This window comes from Chrysemys picta, chromosome 4, assembly GCF_011386835.1.
Source record: "Chrysemys picta bellii isolate R12L10 chromosome 4, ASM1138683v2, whole genome shotgun sequence".
Lineage (NCBI taxonomy): Eukaryota > Metazoa > Chordata > Testudines > Emydidae > Chrysemys > Chrysemys picta.
In genome coordinates, this window is record NC_088794.1 from 106,393,831 (window position 1) to 106,420,410 (window position 26,580).

The 26,580-nt window shown below is 37.8% G+C and overlaps 1 protein-coding gene across 22 annotated transcripts in view; it reads right to left on the minus strand.

Annotated features, from left to right (window-relative positions):
- HECTD1 (HECT domain E3 ubiquitin protein ligase 1) overlaps positions 1–26,580 on the minus strand; it is a 109,586-nt gene that overhangs the window by 18,252 nt on the left and 64,754 nt on the right. For 8 of the 22 annotated variants that reach the window (XR_010601069.1, XR_010601068.1, XM_065595406.1 and 5 more), the window contains exons 20-33: positions 23,977–24,111; positions 23,746–23,885; positions 22,999–23,322; positions 21,809–21,975; positions 21,396–21,572; positions 15,921–16,757; positions 11,425–11,646; positions 8,990–9,123; positions 6,368–6,524; positions 5,307–5,529; positions 3,759–3,813; positions 3,326–3,508; positions 2,741–2,951; positions 2,579–2,664 (exon numbers count right to left, since the gene is read on the minus strand). Coding sequence is in view for 19 of the 22 variants with exons in the window: in XM_065595406.1 (XP_065451478.1) it covers positions 2,579–2,664; positions 2,741–2,951; positions 3,326–3,508; positions 3,759–3,813; positions 5,307–5,529; positions 6,368–6,524; positions 8,990–9,123; positions 11,425–11,646; positions 15,921–16,757; positions 21,396–21,572; positions 21,809–21,975; positions 22,999–23,322; positions 23,746–23,885; positions 23,977–24,111 (3,051 nt within the window). In the remaining 3 variants the exon portion in view is untranslated. The remainder of the gene's footprint in view (positions 1–2,578; positions 2,665–2,740; positions 2,952–3,325; positions 3,509–3,758; positions 3,814–5,306; positions 5,530–6,367; positions 6,525–8,989; positions 9,124–11,424; positions 11,647–15,920; positions 16,758–21,395; positions 21,573–21,808; positions 21,976–22,998; positions 23,323–23,745; positions 23,886–23,976; positions 24,112–26,580) is intronic. The other 14 variants (XM_008164111.4, XM_065595410.1, XM_024101818.3 and 11 more) reach the window with 8 other exon arrangements.

Sequence of the window (26,580 nt, forward strand, 5' to 3'; positions counted from 1 at the left end):
GGCTTCCCGCAAGCGGCTACCTGTCCCCACTGCTCCTAGGTGGAGGCACAGCAGGCGGCCCTGTGTGCTGCCTCCACCCGCAGGCACTGCCCCCGCAGCTCCCATTGGCTGCTATTCTTAGCTAATGGGAGTTGAGGAAGCCGCACGCAGAGCCGCCTGCTGCACCTCCGCTTAGGAGCAGCCGGGACAGGTAGCTGCTTGCAGGAAGCCGCCCGAGGTGAGTGGCCCCAGATCCGGCACCCCGCACCTCCTCCCACACCCAAACTCCCTCCCAGAGCCCATGCCCTGTATCCTCTCCCGCGCCTCAACCCCACACCCAAACTCCCTCCCTCTTAGTTAACTGGCATTTTTCATTTACCGGCACCCCCCATTCCCCCAACATGCTGGATAAAACAGCTTTTACTATACATAAAATGTTTCCAGTCTCCTAATGCCTTGTTTAAGCAATGTCCATGTTTCAGATCCGTATAAGAAGATTAGATGCACACAGATTTGATAAATCCATACTTTGGTACATAATTTCAACTTCTTCTGGCTCCAGACCCTATGCAGGTCCTTTATGACAGAGGCTGCTAAACCAATTCTCCTTAGAATGTCTGGCTGTGCCCATTTAACAACAATTTACTGTCTACGCAGATGAAATCATCCACTACTTTCACAGTTTGTCCAGAGCACAGTTGTGTTGTATCACTTTTGTGATGACACTGGATTTTTGTTTTTGCCCAAAAAACCTTTAGACCAAGGGCAGCTTCCATATGCTGGAAGCTGGTCGTCTGCATCCGGGCCAAAGAAAACTGCATCTGCATAATCCAAGTCAGTAAAAGGAGTTGAACCGACAGTTCTACCAGTATTGGCGAAGATATGTTCAAGGAGCCAATCCATTGCACTGCAGAATAGGGCTGAGGCCAGGGCACATCCCTGCTTCAATCCAGATCTAGGGTAAAACTTGTCAAACCTATTCGTCCCCCATTGCACCTGTGCCCCTGAGTCATTATGCAGATCTTGAATTAACTTCAAGAAGATGTTGAGAATGCCTCATAAGCCCTTCCACAGGCAGCTCTATGGACAACTGAAGGCTGCCTTTAGATCTACATATGTTGCTGTCAAAGGATGATGCAATTTGTGATGGATCTCAGATAAAAGACAAAGAGCAAGTATAAATGGGGGTTGCCATACCAACCCTAACAAGACTAATCAATTAAGGTGGGCTATTATCAGCAGGAGAAAAAAAACACGTTTATAGTGATAATCAAGATGGCCCATTTCAAACAGTTGACAAGAAGGTGAGAGTAACAGTAGGGGAAAATTAGCATAGGGAAATAGTTTTTAGTTTGTGTAATCACATCAGACACACCATTAGGGGCTCGTTCACCTGCACATCTACCAATGTGATATATGCCAGCAATGCCCCTCTGCCAAGTACATTGGCCAAACCAGACAGTCTCTACGCAAAAGAATAAATGGACACAAATCAGACGTCAAGAATTATAACATTAGAAAACCAGTCAGAGAACACTTCAACCTCTCCCTGGATACTCAATTACAGACCTAAAAGTCACAATTCTTCAACAAAAAAAACTTCAAAAACAGACTCCAATGAGAAACTGCAGAACTGGAATTAATTTGCAAACTGGACACCATTAAATTAGGCCTAAATAAAGACTGGGAGCAGATGGGTCATTACACAAACTAAAAACTATTTCCCCATGCTAATTTTTCCCCTGCTGTTACTCACACCTTCTTGTCAACTGTTTGAAATGGGCCATCCTGATTATCACTACAAAAGTTTTTTTTTTCTCCTGCTGATAATAGCCCACCTTAATTGATTAGTCTTGCTAGAGTTGGTATGGCAACCCCCATTTTTTCATGTTGATGTATATATCTTCCTTCTGTATTTTCCACTGCATGCACCTGATGAAGTGGGTTTTAGCCCACAAAAGCTTATGCCCAAATAAATGGGTTAGTTTCTAAGGTGCCACAAGTATTCCTCGTTGTTGTTTTTTTTGAGATAAATTGACTGTGCCAGCTAGGAGATTTTTCCATTTTAGTAGGCTCAGCTGATTTATTTTTCATGGACTGGAGGGCACAATATTTGTGCAATCTTTAATATGATTAGATTCCTCTTTTTCCATCATATTTTATATCTGGATTGGTTAGACTGTATGGCTTAAAAAAAAAGGGTAATGATTTTAAAAATAGGGAAATAAATTTACCTATGTGACAAATAAGGGCAAAAAGCAACAGAGGGTCCTGAGGCACCTTTACAACTAACAGAAGTATTGGGAGCCTAAGCTTTCATGGGTCAGAACCTCACTTCTTCAGATGCAAGATACACTTGCATCTGAAGAAGTGAGGTTCTTACCCACGAAAGCTTATGCTCCCAATACTTCTGTTAGTCGTAAAGGTGCCACAGGACCCTCTGTTGCTTTTTACAGATTCAGACTAACATGGCTACCCCTCTGATAAGGGCAAAAGAATCCAGAAGTCTAAGTGACCAAATCAGCTATTAAATTTCATACAACCAAAGCAATCAAGAATATAAACAGTCTTAAAATTATACCATTTAGATTATGTTTACCTCAATCTGTTGCAGAATTTTTGTAGTGATTTTTTTGCTTGTGAATTCATCTGGTGGAAAATTAAACTGAAGCTGCTCATCTCCTTCTGAAAATATGAAAAGAACTTGTTTATTTTGTTTTTGTTAAAGTGCTGAATAAACCATGTTAGGCTACTTACAAACCTTCTTGAGAAGTTCGTGTTGAATAAGGGTCACTTGCAACTATATACAGAATACGGAGTAACTGTAAAACATCTTCCACACCACAGGAATTCTGCCCACTACCAGCTTTGGCCTGAGGTTGTTCTCTTGCCAAACTAAGAATGTCAGAGTTCTGAAGAGTGGAAATGGCTCCCTGGCTCAATCCAGACTTGGATCCATGCTCACAAAAATCCTGTAAAAAGGGTTATTAGAATGAAAATATAGAGACTAGTATTTTTACAACACTGTATCAAAGTAAATTAACCACTTTACAAACAAGAATGGGTTACTGTGTTTAGCCTTTTAGAGAATTAAAACTTTTAAAAGTACAAACAGTACTATGGTCCAGACTATGATCTGAGTGCTTTTTAATATTAATGCTCTTGACAAAGAGGCATATAAAAGAAATGGAGCCAGCAAAGACTAAACTTGATATTGGCACATGAACCATACAGCAATTTTGTAGTTACACCTCACACCCCTCCTCCTCAAGAATCTTCAAAGCTGCAAAACGAAGCACACAGCCATTCCCAACCAAAAAAAAAATGTTTGGATGCGGACATATACCTTGTATGCAGCTATGAGCTGAGAACAATTTCTGTTTTTCCTAATACTTTTATTAGTGCCGGTTAATTTCCAGTGGCGCAGGAAAGCTGAGTCTGCATTCTTCTGCAGGTAGGTTATCAAGTCATTCTTTGGTAATTCATCAGTGCCAAGGTACTGTTCCACATGCTCTATTGACCAGCAACCCTACAACAGGAACCACCAAATGTTGGTCTTTCCTGATTGTAAAGTCCTAAAGATTTCACATGCATTATACACAATTTCTTTAGGAACATGCATTTACAAAAATTTTCACTCATATCTTCTAAATATTCAAGAACTACGTTAGTGCTTTTTAAAAAAATGTTGCATTTCGCAAACTGCAATGATTTGTTTTGTTATTATTTAAACAGCCACACAATGTAGGGATTAGCAAAAGTACCAAAATTAGTCTTACCATTTTTCCACTCTCTTTCTCTTTATCAGAATCCTTCATTTCTCTGTACATGATTCTAAACATGAAAACATTAGTGTTAATGTTTTTAAATAGCTTTTCAGAAAAGCAGAAGATATTTAAATAATGCTATATTGATTCACTCAGAATCTTTAGTACAGCCTCTACATTCTGCAGTTATACTTTATCGTTTTGTTGGAAGTTGCGAAAGAGCAGTAGCAGCAGTTCTTCCAAGTAGCAAGAGTGAGATGTCCCAACTCAGCAGAATACTTCAACTCATGCTCAGAAACATGTGTTTAAGGCCATCCCTTTTTGGCAAAGCACTTAAGCTCCATTTTCTTAAATGGGGCCTGAGTGATCTTACAAATGCTGGTCTCTAGAATGGTGCTAACAGAATTTATCTAGAGGTAGGGAAAGGATATGGTTACATTAGGATGCCTTCAGTCATGTTTCAGAGTATGTCTACACTACAATCGAGAGGTGTGACAAACGTATGTAGACATATCTGAGCTACCTTTGATGTAGCTAGATCAAAGTGAGCTCAAGTAGCAATAGCAGTGAAGCCCTGGCAGCTGCTCACATCTGTACTAGAGTCCTGCGGGGGGGTGGGGTTAGCATGTGCAGCCTCTTGTGTTGCCACAGTTTCACTGCTATTGTTACTTGAGCTAGCTTTGATCTAGCTATATCAAAAGGTAGCTCAGATATGTCTACCTATTTTGCAATCACACTTCCTGAATTCAGTTTAGATATACCCTGAAGCACATGACTGAAGGCTGCTAAAGTAGATCAGACTAACTAGATCAAAGGTAGCGCAGGTATGTCTACACCTGCTACAAACATACTTCCTAATTGCGGCACAGACATACCCTCAGGGAACAATACTGAAAATGGCTTCTTAGAGAAAAACCTGTTAGTTCCTTGGATGCAAGGTAAGGATGAGTGAACATACCCTACGACTGAAAAGATAACTGGGATAGGGACTCAGAAGAAAACCAAAATACATTAATAATGTATCATGTTTCACAGTTCATGGAATAGAAAACCTCCCCCCTGTAATGAACACTAATTTCATTATTGGATCAGAGATACAAAATCAGCCATGCCAAACTCTACAAAGCACTACAAAAACCACAATGAATCTGCAATAAAATAACTTACATAAAAAATTAGAATACAAGCAACAGAATGTAAGAAAGGTTTAGATCTTTTACGTAAAGTCTATATAGCAGGGTATGACCACGGAGTGAGTCACATCCCCAGTAGGCCACCGCAGCCCTGTTTTAATAAGGACACTGATTACTTCCCAGCACCTCCTTCAACACTGCATTTTTAGAAGAGCAGCAGGCAGAAGCAACCCTCTTCAGATTCATTCTACATTGCTGCAAAAATCCCTTGTCTCCCTCAAGTTGTTAGTTGCATATGGTATCAGTTTCTTTGATTCTTGTGAGAAAAAGCAGTCAAATCTTAACATACATTTTTATAGCAATTTCTTAGCCAGTCATCCTCCAATAAAACCATTGTAGATGTATTGATATATTTATAATCTCTTACGTGTATGTTGGCTCCCAAATACGTCTAAGTTTATCAGATTTCACATTGCCATTACAGGAAAGCTGCAGTAATTTCTGTACATAGTAAAAGATTGTAGATCGGAAATTTGTTAGGGGTAACTCTACTTCTCGAGTTGTACCAAGACCTGTAACTTTCAAGGTAAGAGCTAAACGAGGTGATGGCATACACTCAACTTCTTCCAGGAGTTCTGAATGGGGTGTACCTGTATTTGTAAAATCATTTAAGAAACAATTAAAAAGAAATTCATGAAACATAAGTACTCTCCACACATACTACTTAACATTAATAATAATATGCCCTTATAAGAACATTTACTGATTTAATATTAAATGTCTATATCCGAAAGGAACTGTCAGGATAAAATTATATTAAAAACAGTATGATATATCTATGTTACCAACAGCTAAAGGAGTTCCTAAAATCTAGATTTACTTATTTGTTTATTTTTTGCATTTATCAGCGTTGACAATGAAAGCAGAATAGTTTACTTTATTTCTTTCATTCACTTTCACTATCAGGTTCTCCCATTGTAGCAAAGGATTGCAAGGGACCTGACAACATCCTTCACTTTAAATTACCAGATGCACTTAAATTTCTCCTTCAAGCCTTAATATCGTCCCCTTATACTGGGTCCTTTTCATTTGTTTGTACTAAGGATGGCTATTTATTGTACACCTCTTGCAGGCTGAAGCCACAACTCTCTTCCAGTTATTGGGCACTACAGATAGAAAGGAAAAGACCTACAGTAACTTGCTTTTACAGTGTGAACAAGAACTCTCAGGGCAAATTAGACACCAGCAGCTGGCCCATGCCAGCTGAAGGAGACTCACGGGGCTTGGACTGTGGGACTGTTTAATTGGAGAGTAGACTTCAGGCTCAGGCTGCAACCCAGGCTCTGGGATCCTGCGAGGTGGGCAGTTGCCAGAGCTCAGAAGTCTACACTGCAATTAAACAGCCCTGCAGCCCAAGCCAGCTGGAATGGGCCAGCCATGGGTGTCTAATTGCAGTGTAGACGTAACCTTAGTGTTCTTCCAACATACCTGGTGGAGGGATTTCTAGATCAGTTGTCTGTTGGACATTAGTACGGCCAGGTCTTGGGTCAAAAGCAGGAACCAAAGCAGAAAACTGACGTTTCAATACATAGTCATCATCCCATGTTCTTCTGCGTCCCCCTTTAGTTTCATACTCCTCTTCTTCCTGTTTAAGCAAGATTCCACACAGAAACCATTTGATCAACAGTTAAACAAAAAAGACTAGTTACAAAATAAGGCAGAGTTATATAAAAGGTAAAACTAAAAGTGAACTAGAAAGAAGGTACTGGGGTTCTAGTCCCAAGATCTTCAGCAAGGTCAAAACCTCCATTTTTTTCAAGTAAAAAATGGGAGTTAACTATACTTACCCATTTTTGTAAAGTGCTTTGAGATCTACATTTTGGAAATACTACTATTAAATACACATTGGGAATACTATTCACAAATTGACTCTGTTTGTAGCTATGAATGCACTCCCTTCCACTCCCAACAATTTTATTCATCAATACAAGACAACAGGGAAAATAATTAAGGCTGAGAGTCTGTCACAGAGGTCACACAAGTCATGGATACTGTGACTTTCCAGGACCTCCATGACTTCCACACCTGCAGTGGCCCCAGGGCCAGCCATACCCCAGTGGGTGGCCCCAGAACAGTAGCAGTGTCCTGGGGCCCAAGGAGCAGCTAAGATTAAGTCAAGGGCATTTATAGTAAAACTCATGGGTCACGGGCAGTGAATTTTTGTTTATTGCCAATGACTTTTACTAAAAATACCCATGACTAAATTTTAGCCTTAAAAATAATTAACTGGAAAACATTTAGTGATCTATATTTAGAAATAGTTTCAAAGTTTTCACTGAAAGCACAACCTTACCAGGATCTCTTATTCACTAACAAAAATTAGGATTTAAAAATACTTCAATTTGCACGTTAAATTAGCCACAAAAAGTTGTACACAATTTCCCATGGAAATAACTGAAATGTTTAAGGAAACCTTGAAAGATAAAATAGTAAGGCCAAAGCTGTCAAACTTGGATTCCTAAAATTAGGTTTCTAAATCTATGTTTAGGCATCTGAGTGGCCAGATTTACAGAAGTGTGAGCATACATGAATCCCAATGAAGTCAAGGTGATTTGTAGGTGTTCAACACATCTGAGAAGATGTGATGAATTACTTCATAGGCAAACTAAGAGGAAATTCAGAACCATTACCACTGAAATGGTGCTGGTCAACCTTGCCAGACTACTGTACCCCTTTCAGAAGTCTGATTTGTCTTGGGTACCCCCAAGTTTCACCTCTCTTAAAAACTATTTGCTTACAAAATCAGACATAAAAATACACAAGTGTCACAGCACACTATTACTAAATAACTGCTTACTTTCTCATTTTTACCATATAATTATAAATCAATTGGAATATAAATATTGTAGTTACATTTCAGTGTATAATATAGAGCAGTATAAACAAGTCATTGCTGCTATGAAATTTTAGTTTGTACTGACTTCGCTAGTGCCTTGTTGTAAAACCAGGCAAATATCTAGATGTACCCCCTGGAAGACTTCTGCATACACCCAGGGGTACGCGTATCTCTGGTTGAGAATCACTAGGGGAAGCAAGTAGAAGATTTGGCTAGAATAACACTGGCTCTTGTTATTGAAGTTGTGTTACCATCATCTGTGGATCAGGTTCTCAGTCAGGGAGTCTGATTAGACTCCCAACTGATAACAGGAGAGAAGGTAGCAGCTATGGCAGATCAGCTTTTTTCACTTCCACACAGCCAGAAGGTTGTACCCACTGCTTTTGATGTTGACAGTGAACTGTAAACTTTGGATGCAACTATCATCATTTTTCTTTGTCACCTGGAGATTACATTACTGCAATGCTCTCTACATGGGGCTGTGTCTTAAATCCACCCAGAAACTGCAGCAGGTACTCAGAATTTGGCAGACTATTTGTTACGTTGTGTGTCATTTCATGAGCACATTAAACTGGTGGTCTGTGATCTGAACTGGCTGTTCATTGGTTTCTGGTCTGATTCTAAGATGCTGGTTTTGGCCTATAAAGGTCTGAAAAGGCGGTGACCTGCCAGTGTTAGAAATTTCCTTTTCTCCTTACGAGATACTGCCATGGAAGCACCTCAGCTATGGCTCCTTTGGTACAAAAAAAGAAGGGGCTGGTGGAAGGGCACTATCAGGGCCCTGAACCTTTTAACTTTCATTCCCTGATCACGGTCTGTAACAGTCCAAGCTTATTAGCGTTCAGGGCACACTGCAAGCCCTATTTTTAATTGCTGGCCAACAGACTGAGGGTCAGATTGTGGAGGTAGTACAGTGGTTTAATTGGTGAGATTTATTAATTTGGTATATTTATGTTAATGCTGGCATAGTGCTAGTAGCGAGTAACTGTCAACATCTATTTATGCTGAATTGTTTTAAGAATTTGTCAAGTTGCGTCAGAACATGGGACAGGTACTCTTGTGTATTTATTATAACTCTAACTAAGCTCTAAGAATAGAAAAGCCAGTTCTAGGTCTCCACATTGCCAACATATCTATGGGTTTTTTACATATCCTTTAATATGCATACTTTATTTAATTGGAAAGTATTTTTGTATGATAGGTATATACTATACCATAACTTCCTCATATTCCTGATCTTCTTGATTGTCATCTTCATTTTCATCATCTTCCTCATCTGGCTCAGGCAGATCCTCATCATCCTCTAACTCTGCTAATAGAGTACTTGCCCGGCAGCTATCAAGAAAATCTATATATAAAATAAAAGAGACACAAACCCGTTTTCAAAAAAATTGAAATAATTTTGAAAACTAAAAGCAGGAGAAGAATGAAAACAGATCTCATTTAAACAAAATAATTATTAAGGAAGACAGGGCTAAAACCTAGTCCAAGATACTCTGGCAATGTGTGTGGAAAAGAAAAAAATGGTAAAGCAGCTAAGATAACACACTTGGCAAAGAAACAGGAGTCTGTTCAAAGGATACAGTAAAAATGTTTAGAAGTATATGTGTTTCTAACTACTTGTTAGAAGTAACACCTAAAAATCACAGAATGGATAACGATGGGGGGAAAAAAACCTCTCTCTCTCTTCAGTTTACATTATGTATTTCATAGCATTTTATATACAGTCACACAGTCAGTTTCCCCTTCTATGTGGATCTTTCATATTTGTGTAAATATGTGGACTGTAAAACTAGAAAGATGGATAGTGGTACTCGGGGGTGGTTACGACCTTCAACTACTTTTAACTCATTTTTAGAACTAATTTCAAATTGATGGTGTCCTTTTTACTAACATTAAGTGTGTGTTCCAAACCATAATACATGACTAAGGCTACGATTTAATCATGGGTATTTTTAATAAAAAGTACAGACAGATCACAGGCAATAAACAAAAATCCACGGCCCGTGATCTGTCCATGACTTGTACTATAAATACCCGACTAAATCTTAGCTGGGGGGCCACTGCAGAAGTCCCGGAATCCATGACTTCCGCGACCTCCGTGACAGACACGGAGCCTTACAAATGACATAATGTAACAGACTTCTGATAATATATTTGTTAACACCATTTTGAAAGGTAAAATGTATAATAATAAGAATTATTCAACAAAAGCCTTGGTATGGGCATACAGCTCACCCATACTCCCCTAGTGTCTACTAAAGAGGGTTTTTTACTGCATATATATTTTCTGATTCCTTCTTCATATTTCCACACCTCTGCTATGGAGGCTCTACCAGAGAACAACAAATAAGTTCATCTATCCAAGCAATCTCTGCGTCATTCCCAAGACTCCGACAGGAATTCTAAGACAACTACCACATCAGTCTCTCCTGAATACGGTGTACTTTAAGCCCAGCCACTGAGCCAGAACAAAAGTTTTTGTCAACATGTAGATATTTGAGTGACACTGGTTCCATTTAGTATCACAGAAACAAAGAAATTAGAAATAGAAAAGGCATATTCAGACATCTTGACCAATCCTCTCCAAATGGGCCTAATCCGTTGAAGTGAATGGGCATTAGATGAGGGCCCAAGACAGAACTTTCCCCTACATTCTTTAAGTGCTTTGTTCATTTTAGTTTTAAATGACTCATGTAATGGAGCTCTCAGGACTTCCCTTAGGAGGCTATTCCCCAGTTTAATAAACCTCTATGCTAAGTGTTTCCTGATAACCAGCCTAAATTTCCCTTTAACTCCTCTATGTATCACTCACCTTAGATTACCCTAAATTCCCCCTTTTCTATTTTAGTATTTACACCCTTTAACTGTTTATCCTATCCCATAATTATCATTTAGCCAAGCCAATGTGTATTGTGCATTTAAGTTTTTGTGTCTTTCCTCATAAATAAGATCATTCCATCCTCTTAATCATTCCCTTCAATTTGTTGACATTCCTCTGGTATTGGGATTCCTGGAACCACACACACTACTCTTCCATAAAATAAAATGTGTTATCTGAGATAAAAGGCAATGGCCTGGATTTTTAAAAGGTATTTAGGCATTGTTGTGCATTGCATTGCAACATCTAATTGGTTTAGGAGCCTAAAACATCTCCAAAAGGGATTCAGACTCTTTTGAAAATGATATTTAGGCTCCCGAATCAGTTAGGAACTGCAATGCTAAGCAGCACAGCAACGCCTAAATACCTTTAAAAATCTGAAGCAATATATCTATACAACACACAAAGAAGAATGTTTGATTTTAAAATACGCCTATTTACTGAATGTTTTAGACATTAAACTCACTGGTCCAATTTAAAAAAAAAAATCGAATATAATATTTAAATGCCTACATAAAAAAAAAATCAGTAAGAGTGCAGGAGAGAGATTTAGACTATAAAAAACCAAAATGTACAGAAACACTGCCATTACATCAAAATTCCTTTGAATGAGTACAGCCTTACATAACTAATGACAGGTGAACAGCTCAACTCTCAAAGACTGTTCAGTAAATAAAATACTAAACAAAAAACGATTAAAAAGGTAAGGAAGAAAAGGAAAATCATTAATGGGAGTTCTGTTTATGTTCATTTAAAAATGAAACTTACCATATAAAGAATATTCTGCCTCCTGACCTGTATCGCTCTCACTAGATGTTGATGTTAGGCTAGTAGTTAGAGTGTTACTAAGTGACTGACCAACAGATAAAACTGTAGTTGCTGTAGCTACATTGCTGCTGCTAGTAACACTGGATGTAGACATGGTCACTGTTGATGTGGTACCAGTTGTAGTCAGATTAGGAAAACTTTGGGCACCCATAAGAGGAGAAGCTATAAAGATATGGTAAGATAAAATAAATGATTCGAAGAGCACAATTTACATGCATGAGTCCTGTGTTTGAAAAAAAAAAAAAAAGTTTTTTTTTTTTTTTGGCTTGAAAGTCACCATGGGTAACCTGTCTATGAGAAGAGAGGTCCTAAACACGGAGGTGTACAGCAACTGTTTGGGGATGTTAAATAGACCGCATGTCCAGTTTGGACAACCTGCATGTAAACTAAGCAAAATTTTATTAAATACATCCTACTGTATACACTTCCCTGGAAATCTGCAGTATCTTCTTTAAAACCCAGTTTAATCTGATTTGATCGCTTCTCTAACTAATGTCAATGCAATTTAATAGATATACAGAGAAAAAACGGATATAATTTTGTAGCTTCTGATTTTTGTGCATTTTATAAATCCTACAGAAACCCTAACCTGACATTCTCTCACATATGTAGTATTTTGTTTACTTCTATGTAGTGTGTTTATTCAGTAATATGGGCAATGCGCTTCAGTCACAAGTGCTATTAAAAATGTAACTTAATTTCCATACTTGTGTTAGAAATCTCAGCCATGACTATCTTAAAATCGATTTCTGAATTTAATACATCTTTACCTTTTTAAAAAACATTAAAGACTAAAAACAAGAAAAAAGTGAACTGTGACTGCATACTCATAAAATACACTACATGCGTTTTATTTTAAATGTATAATAATTAAGGTCCTACTTGAACCGCTGGATGATCTTCAAATAATTGTGGCTGAGTTGCAGCCAAGACATGGAAAATCACAGAAAAGTAATAATGGACCTTTATTAATAGCAGTAATTTGGAAAAGTCAGAGAAGACCTATTTGTTTATATCCTTCCAGCAATTTTTTTTAAAACACTCAAGTATTATGTTATGCCTGCTTTTTTTTTTTCTTTTTAAATAACGAGACATTATGCTGCAACAATAGTACATTCATTACAAAAAAAAGGTGACCGGTACAATATAAACTTCAGAAGATTATATAAAAGTCTTAAATGCAACTGCTGTAGAAATCAAGTACATTCACTTTAGCCTTTTACATTTTACTGTTAATGCAGTACTAAATGAATACTCAAAATCTATGCAAATTTGTGGACTGTGCAAGATAAGCTAATTAAAATAAAAATTGTAGTGGTAGCCCAGTATTGCAGGATCCACAATATCACGAAGGAAGTAGGACCTTAATGATAACTGACATATGTGCCGGTATGTTTACTGTAATTCAATGTGCAGAATTCTGGGTATTTACATGGTGACCATGATTATATGTGCAGCGCTGTACAGTATATCTGTAAGAAATCAAACACTTAAGCCTCAATCCTGCAAATATTTCTGCACATGCTTAACTTTAAGCATGTGAATTGTCCCGTTGACTTCAATGGGATTTCTCACATGCCTGAAGTAAAGATTGTGCAGGTTCGCAGGCTATAATAAAAATAAAGCTTGTTGCATGCTCTGTGATTTTCAAATATTATTTCTATAAAACATGTGAAATATAAAGTTTGAAGTTTTAAAAATAAGCTTTTTAATTAAAAAAGCAATTTTGAAAATTGCTTCTAAAAGGGACACAAGCAATTTAATCACATTAGAAACAGTTTAGAAAAAAATTCAGTTTGTTTACTCCTTGCATTTCACAGAGCTGTGTATAATAAACGTTACTGCTTCTGTTTCATTCTGCAGTCAGTCATTTCACCTTTGTTGATGTGAGTCTTATACAACAGATTAAAAATTAAAACTAAGAAAATGCAAATAGGAAAATCACAAAAATTGGTAGGGCCCAGGCAGGTATAGTACCTGACACTAATTTCACAAACTAGATTTGAATTTTGAGATTTCCTTTAAGTAGCTAACTTTGCCTCCTAAAAAGACCTCTCACTGTCCCATACCGCCAAAAATTAATAAATAACCCACAAACTTCTGGGTTAAAGACAAGCATGAGAAATTTCAGGCCCAAAGATTTTTTTTTTATTTTTTTATTTTTTTTAAGAGCCTGAAAATGGGGATTATAATAGCGTGAATATCTTCTCATACATAACCATAGTAGCAACAGCAAGTTGCTACTAGAATAAGGAGGAGGTACAGTAGAAGTCAAAGTCAGCACATGCCAGCTGTTATTACACAGTTACCATATAAGCGTAGAGAAATTGGTTAGCTCAGATACCACTGCATAGTAACTACTGGTAAATGCTGATATTTTTAAATTGCAACCGTTATAGCTAGATCCCCAGACCCAATAATCTGTAATTTCAGACAGATGGCTTCTGGACAAGCCTATATGCAGAATGTATCTGAATTCCAGGCCTTCCACTTAGCTATGTGTAACCACAGCGCGTCCCGAGCTTCAGAGTCTTCCCAGTTAAATATCCCAGACAAGCCCCCACTTGTAACACCGACAGACCCCGGTCGGCAGCGGATGGGATCGAACCTGGGACCTCTGGAGCTTAGTGCACAAGCCTGAGCTTAAAGCCATATGGCTCTTAGCTAAGACTGTAGAACAGACTCATTAACCTCTCTATAAATGGTCTCGATGCCACTAGATGGGACAGAACACCACACCCAGGAGGTGTGTGGGTTACATATACATCACACTAAGTATGGTTCCCTTACTGAATTTAGTCCTTGGTGCCTCTTTAAGGGATCTAGTAGAGATGCAATTTGCTCCGTTTATAAAATTCAAAATAATTCCTAAAAGGAGAGAAATTTTTTTTTATTTAATTTTGAAATAAGCAATTGGCAAGTTAAGAACTGGGTTTATTTGCACTTTGCATCACTACTGTTTCACAATATATGTCTTAACCTGCTGCCAAATTCTAGGAAGTTAATTAAGTGTGCTATTAAAACACATACTATTGTCTTCAATCAAAGCCTTTCCCCTCCTCCCCCAGCACAAATTAACTTCAGCATTACTGGCACTGTTCTCCTGCTCTATGAAACAAAAAGCCAGTAACCTCTTCCTTCCTCTACTCCTCCCTCTATTCCCCTTTATCTTTATGCCTGCCCCAAAGTATTAAACTATTTTTCCTGATCTCACTTTATGAACATAAGAATGTATAGCAAAACAAACTGAAAAGTTTTCTATACATCATCATTCAAAGAAAAAAGATTAACACACATGCACACACACAAAAGGAGCAAGGAGCAATCCCTTTTACTGTGGCTGGTCATTCACCTATTTGGAGAAAAAGACTACAAGGAAAAGGACACAAAAGGTATGGAAATTCTAATATGAAACTGAATTGTTGCTTTCTGGTTAGGATGACTTCATTTCTCTGAACTTGGTCAATTTGATAAAAGGCTGCTCATCAATGCCTTCCCCTAATTTGAATACTATAATTGGCCAAATTTACAAAACAAAACATCTACAAGTTCTATGATACACCAAGTGGGAGACAGGGCCATTCTAAAATTCAGAAGAATGACCTAACTCATAACAAATAGCAGGATTTTATATACTTCCCTTATTATACCTTAAATCCAGCAAAGGACTGTAGCACATACCTTGCCTTAAAACACATACAGTACCATTGAAAACAATGGAACTACACACATGCTTAAAGTTAGGTATATGCATAAGATTTGTTGGATCAAAGCCTTAATTATACACCAACTATACACATCATAATGAATTCAGTAAAGTGGATTGCAGTTGGCCTTAATATTAAGTGGGAAATTAAATTCATGGAAATTTTAAAATATCTTTCTACTATACACTATTTTTTCCTTTATTGTGTTCTTTAAGTTCAAGTCTACAGAATCAATTCACAATGCGCAGGAAAATCTCCTAGTAATACTGGTAATTACATATATACTTTTCCCCCTCAGGGCAGATCAGACCTCTGCATGTGTGTAAATTTATGTAATATGGAACAGCTTAAAGAGGCAGCCTCATAAATCAGCTGCTGTTAGTTTTCCAGCATCTCTAACTTTGTTGAAGTTTTCAAAAATGTGTTACAGGAATAAACTTCTTTTCCTGTTTGGAGAATGCTACAAAGGGAGCAAGGGCAGTTGACAACAAAACAGTTACAAATTAGTGAAGAAACAGCAATACGCCATTTCCCAAATACAATGAACTCTTCATGAGTTATACAAGAACACAGGAAATGGGGGCTGATGTAGTTAAATTCCACATCAAGCTTTCAGAATGGATCACATTTAAAGTCTAAAAGGAAGCCAAGGGCAGACACAACCTTCCACATCCCTCTTACATGAAGCATTTGATCTCATTTTCTGACAAAAATATATATCTTACTTACTTGCAGTGCTCATGACATTCCTTCCCAAAGTATTAGTGTTGTTATCACTGCTACTTCGGCTTAGATTCATGTTGTTAGTGGCATTGGTACGTGCTATGTTTGCCACTCTTCGTACAAAAGACTCCAAGCTAGAAGTTTCACGTGAAGATAAATTAGGAACACTTGCACTGGAGCTCATTGGAGCACCAGCAGCCAACAAAGAACTCACTGAAAGTCTGTTACTTGCTGAAGAGCTAAGGGGTCGTTGGGAAGCTGCTTCTTTATTGGTCAATTCAGATACTGAACTAACATCAGGAGAGCTCACACTAACAATTCCCATGGATATGGCACTAGACTCCCCAGGAGTACGTATGGAATTGTCAGGACCTAACTTCCTTTCTGCATTTTCATTTCCCATGTCCGCTGTTAAGGTGCTGGTGCTTGCACTGGATGATGACCCTACTTCAGCTTGAGGCATGTTAGCAGCAGAAGACAGAACAACAATTGGCTCGTGGACGTCAGTGCCTGAAACTATATTCTGTTCCATTACACTCTCTGATCTCCGCTCCATTTTGGTCGAACCCAAGCTGATGTCGCTGCTACTGGCCACGCTACACACAGAACTGCTGCTTCCTTTTCTACTTGAGGAGCCTGCAGCAGCAGTCGTCTTGTCTGGACAGTTGTTTTTCACCAAGCTGCTCCATGACTGCGTTGTGCCTGAAACAGTGGATGAAACAGGTTTGGGTGATGCCGCTGAATCAGGGTCGTACCCTGGTGCAAGCTTGAGGTCAAACTTTCCTTCTGCGCCCATACGGTAAGAGTTAGAGCCACCAGCATCCCAGGTGACATCAATCCAGCCTGGAAAGGGACAGGAGTTTATGAGACCCAGCAGAAAGCAGACAGGAGCGTGTAAGACAGTAGCTCCACAATATGGGATCAGCTTTGTATCAGGGCTGTCTCTTTGAGTTACTAAAATTAGTAAATAGCCTTCAGTGCCAATTAAAAATGAAAAAAGTTTTGGAATTTAAATAATTTGATAGTTTTACTAAGTTAAGTTGGCATTCACATGCCTTGATTAATCGCTATTTTCAGGGTCTGAGAATCCAGCCAAAAAAAATTTGCTCCAGGCTGGAATTTGGCATACTAGATGCCTGTTAAACAGGCATTTCTCCTTTTTTTAAAAAAATAATCTTTAGTTTAATTAAAGATGGATATGAGTTTCATATAAGTGGGCTTGAAGTATTTGTAAGATAAAATGTTTACTATAACAAAGGATGCTAATAGTTTCCCGTAAATTTAGAAATAACGTCCTTAATTTTTAAGGAATGAAAAGTCAGAAAAATCATAATTATGTATTAAAATTTCTCATGTCTTCATTTATTTCTGCAAAACTGTATAATTATAACACTTTTATATATGTTGCTTAGTTGAAATTATGTGTGCCAGCATCTTTAAGTTATAGAATGCATATTTAAAAAATGAAATTGATTAAACGGGAACTTTTTTCATTCTTGTATTCCAATTCAAAATAAAAAGTTTTACTGAAACTCAGTTTTTCAGTTCAGTAATTAATGTGGGCCCAATCCTGCATTCCTTACTCACATGAATAGCCTCACTGACTTCCATTGGACTATATAGGTAAGGACTACTTGCTTGAGTAAGGGTGGCAGGTTTGGACTCTATAATTGCAAAAGAATAATAATTTAATAGAACGCTTGACTAGTTGATTACTTGAGATGAAAATAGCTCTAACAAGGGATGCAAGATTTCTATTCTTTTCTTAGAAGATGTTTCTAACACCACTGTGATAAAAGAGTAACGTAAGAAAGTTCAAAAGGTAAAGTTAACATCTAAACCCTTAATTCAGACTACTGTTATTACTGCTCACATCATGTATAAAGGGTAAAATGTTACTCTCATGTTTTAATTTCCTGCTTGTCTAAATGTTTATCACAATCTTAATGTTTCATAAAGGTTTTGTTTTTTTTTTAATTTAAGCTTTACTAGACGTTGTTATAATGAAACTTGGTAGCACTGTTTCGCCTGATCAGCACTTTCCATTAAACTCATAAAAATTTGGGATTTTTTTTTTAGTCATTTTATATGACATCAGGAAGAAATGAGACCTAGAAACTGTCAGGCCCAGATGCACATTTTATTTTCTCAAATAAAAAAACAGATATGAGCTATTTTTAAGTTAAACATTAAAATGTGCTTTTGGCATCATCAGATGCTTTTTTTGTGTGTGCAAAGTTCTACCCAAAAGGCATAATTTTTTAGAACAAAATACAACTTCAGAGGCAATCCTCAAAATAGGCCAACACACTCTTGCATTTTGGAGGAAAATAGTGTTTTTAAATGGTCACAATCTTCATATGTAAAAAATAGGTATCCCCATTAGCAATGTTACAGTTTATGAAGTATTTTTGTTTTTACTATGCACTGATAAACATTTAAGAGATTTTATATGAACTGTTTCAAGCCATCTCAAACTGAAACTTGCCATACGAAAGGTGAGACACAAAATTTGAATTTTTCCTTTTCTCCATTAAAAACTCAGGATTTCAAATGCTTTTCTTGCCAAACTCTACACACAAGATAGGGAGGAAAGTCCCTTATCATGGTAAACAAATATGAATTTCCTTATGAGGTTCAGGAGAGAATGTTTTGGAAAAGCACAACCAAATATACTTTTCCTAGTATAAAATATATATACTTTTATATGTATATAAAAAATAAGGTCACTTTCTATGCATTAGGAATCTTGCTCCTGCAGGTGCTGGATACTCTTGCCCCAGTCCAACAAAGCACTTCAATATCTGCTTAAAATTCAGAAATGAGTAGTCCCACTAAAGTCACTGGGATGTTTCTTGCAATATTCCAACAATGCATAGGAAGATTATAGTACAGATAAAGAATTTGCTGGTATGTTTTATGTAATCTGACATAACCACATGAGAAGGCTGAGCAGTAGTTTCATTTATTTTAAATAATAAAATTTTAGCAAAAGATGATAAACCATTGATTTACTAGGAGATTTGCATGATAAAAATACTATTCCCCAATCATACTTAGAAAGGTATTGCTAATAAGAATATGGCGGTGGGTGCGGCTGCATCTGTTAAGAGTAGTGTACTGACCATGGAAAAGTTCCCTACATGCTACACTGAAGTTTAAAAAAAATCCAAACAATATTATGTCTTTAAATAATATTAAAGGGCTAACAACTGCATACAGAAAAAATACAGACCTAAGGAAGGAGTGATCCTATATTCAGGAGGCCTCGGAAATGGGGCTGATATTGCATACTTGAAGGGGAAAACAATAAGGAAGCAGACAGTATAATCATCACTGTTCTGGAGCCTCTTTGATAGCACTCTATATCCTCCTGAGCTCTGACTTCCATGGCTTTTGTAGGCTTACATCAGCCCTTTAACATTAAGTTAATTGCTTTTATATTAAGCAAACAGTGACCTGATCCCAGTGAAGCTAGCAAGATAGGAAAGGTATAGAAAATAAAATAAATAAGTAAATAGGCCAAGAAAAATGTTGCAAATGCTAAGCTAGAAGAGATGCAGAAAGGTATCTTAAGATAATGCAGATATGAAGCATAGTTCATCATCTTGTACTAATCAACAATTTTACATGCTGTAAACTGTTTATCATGTCACACAGATTCTGCAATAACAATTTGGTGTATTTAATGAAGCAAAATGCTAAAGATATATTCATTTCATGTTCATCATTTCCAAACCAACTCAATTTCTACTGTACTTGTTATATGTACTGGAACAGACTATTTTCATGCTTTAAAAAGAAAAATGTAGAATTTCACAACTGAACTGCAACAGTGAAAAGACAATCATAACATTTAATCTACCTCCTCTAAAATATTAATCATCTGTGCCCTACAAACAGCATAACATTTTCCCATAGACTCTCAGACTTTAAGGCCAAAAAGGACCATTGTGATCATTTAGTCTAACCTCCTGCACGTTGCAGGCCTCAGAACCTCACCCACTCACCCTCCTGTAATAGATCTGTAACCTCTGGCTGAGTTACTGAAGTCCTCAAATCACTGTTTAAAGACTTCATGTTACAGAGAATCCACCATTTACTCTAGCTTAAATCAGCAAGTGACCTGTGCCCCATGCTGCAAAAGAAAGCAAAAAGCCCCTAAGGGTCTGCCAATGAAACCCGGGAGAAAATTCCTTCCAAACCCTAATTATGGTCATCAGTTAGATCCTGGGTATGTTGGTGAGACCCACCAGCCAGATATAAATTTTATTAGAGAATATTTAAAAGAAATAAACGATACAGAAAATTTGAAGCGTTAGTTATTGGTCATTGGGGGTAACATACAGAGTATGGGGGTATGTTGGTGTTTTGGGGCTGGGCAGCACACATAGTATATACACACTGCAATGTCCCCAATGAGGGGTGGGTAACCGGTGGGCGGGATCAGGAGACAGTCGATAAACGGTGAGGGTCTCTCACCCATACGGGAGGTAGAGACAGTCATGGGTATAAGTAAGCGGGCTGGGTAATGGGGATGGGGTGACCCTCACGTGGCGGAATTCAGCTAGGTTTGGTGGGTTTAGGGCTCAGGGGATAGGGTCCAGCAGGGGGTGTGTGTGGGTGCACGGGGTCTCCCCGGCTCACTCTTGGTATTGGCGGTGGCCGGTGATGTGCTCGATGTAAATGTCCCGGGACCAACGGATAGTGTCCGAGACCATGAGGCGTCTCATGAGCCGCGCGTAATTACTACAGTGAATTCTTTCCCTGAGTAACTCAGAAGCCTCCCCATCTAGTGTTCCATTTTCAGACACTGGAGAAATATTTGCTACTAGCAATCCCAGATGGGCCACATGACATCGTAGGCAATATCATACTGTCCCCTCCAACAAACTTTCAAGCTCATTCCTGAAACCAGTTAGGATTTTTGCCCCCACTGCTCCCTTCAGAAGGCTGTTGCAGAACTTTACTCCACTGATGGTTAAAAACCTTTGTCTAATTTCAAGCCTAAACTTGTTGACGGTCATTTATATCCATTTGTTGTGTCAACACCGGCCCTTAACTTAAATAACACCTCTCCCTCCATGGTGTTTATCCCACTGATGTATTAACAGAGAGCAATCTTATCTCCCCATAGCCTTCCTTTGATTAGATTAAATAAACCGAGCCCCTTAGGTTCTCCATTCCTCTGATCATTCTAGTAGCCCTTCTCTACATCTGTTCTAGCTGGAATTCACCTTTCTTAAAATGGGAGACCAGCATGGCACACAGTATCCAGATGAGATCTCACCAGTGCCTTGTATAATGGTAATAACACTTCCCTATCTCTACTGGAAAGACCTTGCCTGATGCATTCTAGGTTTGCATTAGCCTTTCGAAGTGTAGCAAAGAAAACAAAAATATGATTTCATAATCACAATGCAATAGAACATGAAACTATTAACCTAAAACCCTTTGTAAATTCAATAAGCACTTCCTCACCATTGTGTAATTCTCCTGTAACAGTGCCTTCACCCTGTGGACTGCCATCCTGATCTCGCCACTTCCAGTCAATTCCTCTGATTACACGAGCACCAGGAACCATGTACTTCAAAACTTGAGAGCGAACTAGTCGCCTCTGCCTCCGCAGATTGGCTTCTGCCTCCTTAGCTGCTTTTCCTACACACCGTAATTGAAATGTAGATTAAAGAAAAATCTAGACAAGATTGTAAAAGTATGTTTAAAAGGTAAAGCTAAATTGCATGCACACTTATTTTGAGCTTTTTTTTTTTTTTTTTTTAAGGTCCATGACAAAGTTCAATTTATCCCTTTCCCCATATTCACTTATCTTCATGCCATGCATTCACTATCACTTTGTGGAAAAGCACATTGGATACATGTATTCTTTTCCTTACCTAATTGATCTTCACACACTCCATTCACAGTACCATAAAGTTCAAAACCAGACAGGGAGAGGTAGTGTGTTTGCCCACTGGCATTCTTTCCCATCTGTTTTATTCTTACATGTCTCCATCCTTGCTTCTCATCCTTTGGTGGATCTACAGGCCAGGTTGCTGTAGAACTTCATATTAATTGGGGGGAAAAGAAGAGACGGTTACTTTTACTAATGCTAATTTACTAATGCATGAAAACTGACAAGAACATGAAAAATATTAAAATAAGAAGCTTTACGGGTTACAAAATTTGGATGAGTGCTGGTGTGAATTCACAAGTGTTACCTGCTTTCTCCAAAAGAAAACCAAAGCCATCTTCTAAACCTGGAGTTCAATTTTTCCATCACGTGAACCACACATTAAGAGTCTCATAGAACACTTCTCCTCCCCACTCTTGACTGCACGGAGCACTTAAGCCTCCCAGTCACAATTACATAATATTCCTGTAGCTACCACAGCAATTGCTTACAGGAAAAAATAATATTAAGTACATTAGTAGCTTGTTTTAGCTGCATTTAATATAATGTAAGGCAAGTCAGAAACAAAGGGGAAGGCCAGCATCAAATGATCAGCCAACTTGCTACAAACCAGCAGCGAGTGCTCAGTGGATCATGGACCACAGTTTGGGGAAAACTACTCTAAACCATCTTATGTTGCTACAATGCATGTTAAGCTTATATGACATCAACTTATTCTGGAATAAAAGGAATGCTATGTTAGACTTCAAATGGAACAGTAAACAAAATTTGCTCTAACATATATCCACTGCCTATGCCAAACATTAGAAACAATTAGGCAACAATCTGATCTTACTACTATATTGAGATCAAACATTTGTTACATTCTACGTTTCATAGTGTAAAGTGATAATGGGCAGACACTTTTTAACAACAGTGCATCTCTTCATTATTCATATCCATTAACAAGTTCAGTATAGATTTTCAATATTTATGAACATTTAAGTCCATAATGCATCAGTGAAAATTAAAAAGCAAAACTAAGTTTGTGAACTAGAAATGCTCTTAAAAAAACCAAAGAAGGGTTTAAAATTAGAGATGCAAAAGCCTACATCTAAAAGCTAGGAAATAGCAAAGCATGTTTTTAATTGACAGTTCAACTTTGTAAAGGCAGCTAGAATATTTTCAACATACCCTGGTTCATTGAGACTACAGTCATCAACATGGGTATACAAAGTAGTCCAGTTCTGTCCATCCTTGGATACCTGGAAAACCCAATTTCTGAGTGCAGATCTTCCATAACCACGAGCATGGCGTAGCGTGTAAGCCGATGGTATTACCCAAAGACCAAGATCTATGGCAAACCAAGCATTCTTATCATCATTAGTATGACAATTCAGAGCTGAACTCTCACGGCTTAAGATGTCTTCTAAACGTCCATAAGGCAGATTTCTTCCTTCTGAAGATGTAACCACTACTAATCCATAGGCTGCTGGATTTACCCACTCATATGCAGTTCTACATTGAAAAGAGAATTGTATTATTCATTTATCATTTACTCTAAAAGAACAGATCAGTAAAGTTTTACAGACTAAGAATAATTTTTAATTAATATTAAATTATAAAATAGTCAGAACCCCAGAGATATTAAATAACTAAGAGACAATCCAAAACTTTCATATTACTATGTGGAGTTGAAAGAGAAAACTATTGTCTTAGATTAAAGATAGAAATAGAAAATTCCCAAGACAACTTCAAAGATTCATAATGCTCTTTCAGTCTTCAGGTACAATACACACAAATTTAATTCTATCCAGGAGATATAGTTCTTTTTGAAATGATAGTATAGTCCATTTTACTACAATATTTCCTTCAGTTTTGCTCCTGGAGATTATGGCATATCACATTTGATTTAAATAAATTAACTCTGAAGAATCTTACTTCGCATTTGTCCCAATCCAGTAAATAATTCCATTTTCATCAAAGTCATGCTGGTGCCTGAATACAAATGTTTGGCCTTCACGTAGTTTTCGTACAAAAACAAATGAAGCCCTATCAAAGTCATACCACTGCTTTGCTACCTAAAGAATGAAAAAAAAAAAAAAACTGAAATGATATCAAGAAAGAATGCCTCTACTCTTTGCAAATCCATCTGTGTGGGAGGTTGCTCACCATTTTCAGGAGGTATTGTTCTAAGGATTCAACTGTTGCCAAAGGCTCCATTTTCAACATTCTGCCAGTTCGATCTATCAAAGAAGTCTCCCCAGAAGCACGTTCCAAACGAAACCTCAATCTTCTTGTTAATATCTAAACATAAGTGTACCAAAACATTAATCAAGGCCTCTTCTGATCGTACTTTTTGTCAGTTTTATGAAAGTTGACACATTTCACCATAATAAAAAGTTTTACTGATTCAAGCAAAATCATTTACAGTAATGTCTATTAATCAGGAATACAAAACTTGAAAATACTTTATAAATTGGATATGTTTTAAAGTAGTGTTTTTCATAACTTCCCCTAGCTACTTTTAGGTAATTTAAACAGTATTATTATTAACAGTAGCAATAATACTTTGCACTTCATAATGCCTCCATGATCTCAATAACTACTTTCAAGTCTGAATGAGTTAAGACTCAACACCTGTTTGGCAGAAATGGGTAAACAGATGGGGAAATTGCAGCACCCAGATGTTATAATAGGAAGTCTGTAGCAAAAGCAGAAACAGAAGTCATGTCTCACTGGTCTCCCTGATCAGGGTTTAGCCACAAGACCATCTTTCCCCTCACACAGTTTTCCTCAATCCCACAGCTACAGAATATTACAAAAGAAGCCAAAGTTAACAACTTTCACATTCTACTGGTTCTTTAGTTGAAGACTGGATCAGTTTTTGGTAGATATATGTAGTGGACACTGGTTCCATCTGAAACGGTCAAGATATGTATAACTGATTCTATGTAGCTTAAGACATTGCAGTCTGCAAGCTCTCTCAGGCAAGTCATCATTGTATTTGAGAATTTTTTCCTCGTTTTTCTTCTCTGGTTACAAATGCTAAGTTTGTGACATTCTAAATATTCTCATGGAAAGAGATTGGATTCATAATCATAGGAGGATGACTTAACCACAAAATTAAGCTGAAGAGAACCCAGGTTTAGAAAATATTTTTAATAAACAAAAGATGGCAAGAATAGAAATGGCAATTGAGAAAAATTATTGGTAAAGCTGAAAAGCAGTACCACAGGATTAAATACCTACTTTTCAAAAGTTACTGCAAGACAGAGAGCCCCTTCTATTCCTAAAAATTCTTGCATTCTTATATTAATACCAGGAATTAATTTGCCAGCATCGAATTTATGGAAAGTAGGATGGAGAGTCAGTACAAGAAATCGAACAATTGCCGTGCAGCATGCTGGCCTTAGAAAATTTATCCATCAAACATTATACCTTACTAAGGAGCAATAAACTTTGAATTTTTTCCCCCTTTTTACAGATGCTTAAAATAAGCCAGACTTGAACAACGTCAGTTACTTTTAACTTATGGACAAGCAATGGCAACGCTTCTCCACATTGGTCTGATGAGATAATAAACTGGGTATATGAGAAATAAAACCATTTTGAAGTATCATATGTAAGAAAAAAAACCCTGAAAAGCCACCTTTGCTGCCACTTGCCTCGCCAGCTATCAATCCATCCTTTTCATCTCTAAACTGACAATGTGCTGTCTACAATTTCTCTCCCTCCTGTTCCATCCTAGACCCTTTCCAAGCTGGCTTTTGCCACTTGCACTCCACTGAAACCGCTCTCACCAAAGTCTCTAATGACCTCTTTCCTAGTTGAAGTTCAGTCTCATTCAACACAGTCCATCATACCCTTCTTGAAATCTTGTCCTCCTTTGGCTTTCATTTCTGGCCTCTCCGGGTTCTCCTCCTACTTCTCTAATAGCACCATCAAGCATGTTCTTGGAGGATTCTCCTCATCCCCCCTCCAACTTTTTGTAGGGGTTGCACTCTGAGCTTTTACTCCAAACCCGTCTCCTTCTGTCCAAACTAAAATCTCAGCCAGTCTCTCTGACATCTCACAGATGTCTAGCCATCAGCTCTAGCTCGACGTAGCTATAACAGAGCTCTTAATCTTCCCCTAAACTCTCCCTTCTACGTTGATCATTGTGGACAATAACTCTATTTTGCCTGTCACTCAGTCCCATCACCTGGGCATCATCTTCAATTCTGATCTCTCTCCAGGTCCTCACATCCAGGCTAGATCTATATCTTAAAGTTGATTTCTGAATAATGTGTCTAAAATACAGTCTCTGCAATCCATCCACACAGCTAAAAGGCTCACTGAGGCTATAATCTCATCTCTCAATTACTGTAACATCCTTTTCTCTGCCCTTGACTCAGGCAATCTTGCCCTGCTTATATTCATTAAGAATGCTGCTGCAAGGATCATTTTCATCACCTATCACTTTAACCAAGTCAGCCTTCTCTTTGAATCTCTCCACTGGCTCCCGTTTCTCTATCACATCAAACTTAACCCACTTGTTCTCACTTTCAAGGCCCTTTACAGCCTATGCCTGGCCTATTCATCATCTCTTATTCAGCCAAATTTTAATTTTCCGTCTGGTACAGATTTTTGTACCAAAAAAATTGACTGCATTACAGAAATTGCTGGAGAAATGCTAGAGGTTTTGAGGACAGCAGGGAAGTTTGGGCTTTTGGCACCCCCAAGAGGTTGTGGAATGTGGTTTTAATTTTGATTCTCATGCCCAGCTGAAACTTT